The 1,831-nt window shown below is 41.3% G+C and overlaps 1 protein-coding gene across 1 annotated transcript; it reads right to left on the bottom strand.

Annotated features, from left to right (window-relative positions):
- Positions 1–830: 830 nt before the first annotated feature.
- LOC138926305 (uncharacterized) lies at positions 831–1,145 on the bottom strand. Its single transcript, XM_070279991.1, has one exon. The coding sequence runs from the start codon at positions 1,143–1,145 to the stop codon at positions 831–833; it is 315 nt and encodes a 104-aa protein (XP_070136092.1).
- Between the last annotated feature and the right edge of the window lie 686 nt (positions 1,146–1,831).

Consider the following 1,831-nt stretch of genomic DNA (forward strand, 5'->3'; position numbering starts at 1 on the left):
TTCTAGCTTTACTCTTGACAGAGCATCAGCTACCTGGTTTTCCTTTCCCGGCAAATATTTAATAGTAAAGTCAAACTCGTTTAATTTTATTCTCCATCTTTGTAGTTTCAAATTTGGTTCCTTTATATTATGAAGCCAAACTAATGGTCTAAGATTGAATTTCGAATTTTCTACCAAGGAGATAAGACCTAAAATATTTAGTGGCCCAGACTATAGGGAGAAGCTCTTTTTCTATTGCTAAATAATTAATTTCATGTTCATTAAAATTTTTTTTTTTTAAATTAACAAATAGGTTTATGATTTTGTGATAATTCTGCTTTAGCATCTGTTGTTAAAGAAAATAATTTTTCAAAGTTAGGGTAAATTAAAATGGGGTCTGATGTAATGAGAACTTTTAACTTCTCAAATGCTTCTAAATATTCTTTATCTGTTGAATTTATAGTTGAACCTATCATTAAGTTTACAGTCATGGGTTTTGCAATTTTAGCAAAATCAGGTATGAATTTTCTATTAAATCCACAGAGACCTAAAAATTTTTGGGTTTTGGTCTTTTTGGGTTTTTGGTATTGGAAATTTATGTATTGCCCCAATTTTTTTTGCGGTTTGGCTTTATTCCTTCTGTTGTTATTATATGTCCAAGGAATTCGGTTTCCTTTTTCATAAACTCACATTTGTCAAGTTGAAGTTTAAGATTAGCTTCTCGAAGTTTTGAAAACACCATTTTTATAGACAATATGTGGTCCTCTAATAAAGTAGAAAATATAATTATGTCATCCATATAAACAAGGCAATGCTGGTATATTATTATTATTATATGGCCATGACAACTTTTATCGGGTCTCGGCCTGAAGCGCAATGTGCCTCCACGCGTCTCTGTCCTGAGCGCGCCTTCGCCAGTTGGTAACCCCAAGTGTGGACAGGGTTTCCATCACCTGGTCTTGCCAACGCGTTCGGGGTCGTCCTCTCCTTCGTGTCCCAACAATCACCGCATCAAACACCTTACGAGCCGGAGCGTCTTCATCCATACGGGCAACGTGGCCCAGCCAGCGAAGTCTTTGAGATTTCACTCGACTGGCTACGTCAACATCACCGTACAGCTCATACAGCTCATGGTTGTATCGGATGCGATAAACATCAGTCTTCATCTAGCTTTCTTTGAGTTCGGACGTCTACTTTTTCGCTCATGTCGCCTCTCGTTTGCACCGAGTGCAGTGCAGAAGTTACTGCTACCCAACTTCGTGGGTGTGAGGCCGTTTGGTGCGCGTCGATCTGCCGGCGTGCCTATCACACCGCTTGTGTTGATTTGCCCTCGGAGGCTATAAAACTACTTATTAACATTCCGAACTTAATGTGGCAATGTGATAAGTTTCACCCGCTTCAAAAGCCTTAATGCCAAAGTTGACCTAGCCCTGGTAAAGGAGCGGCTGTGCCCGCTGGACGCGCCTCCTCGGCTGGGGTGCAAGTTGTTGCTCCCCCTTCTATGCCCACCAGCACTGGGAGCATAAAGGCTACTCTGCGCTCAACTTCAAGTACTTCCCACCTTGAAATACCTTCATGTGGGTAAATTCGCGACGTCTACCCGGATGCACTGTGCAAATTTGTCGCAGATAAGCTGAACGTGGAGCCCAATGATTTAGTCTGTGCTAGGCTGATCAAAAAGGATGCTGACATCAACGCCATCAAGTTCGTCAATTTTAAATTGGGAGTTCCGGAGCAAAATTTCCCAACAGTCTTTAATGACGATTTTTGGCCTATGTCGGTAAAAGTCAGCCGGTTTGTTCATAGAGAACCGGCTAAGGTTATTGACCACCCGGCGATTCTACCTTTACCG

Source organism: Drosophila bipectinata, chromosome 3L, assembly GCF_030179905.1.
Source record: "Drosophila bipectinata strain 14024-0381.07 chromosome 3L, DbipHiC1v2, whole genome shotgun sequence".
In the NCBI taxonomy this organism is placed as follows: Eukaryota; Metazoa; Arthropoda; class Insecta; order Diptera; family Drosophilidae; genus Drosophila; species Drosophila bipectinata.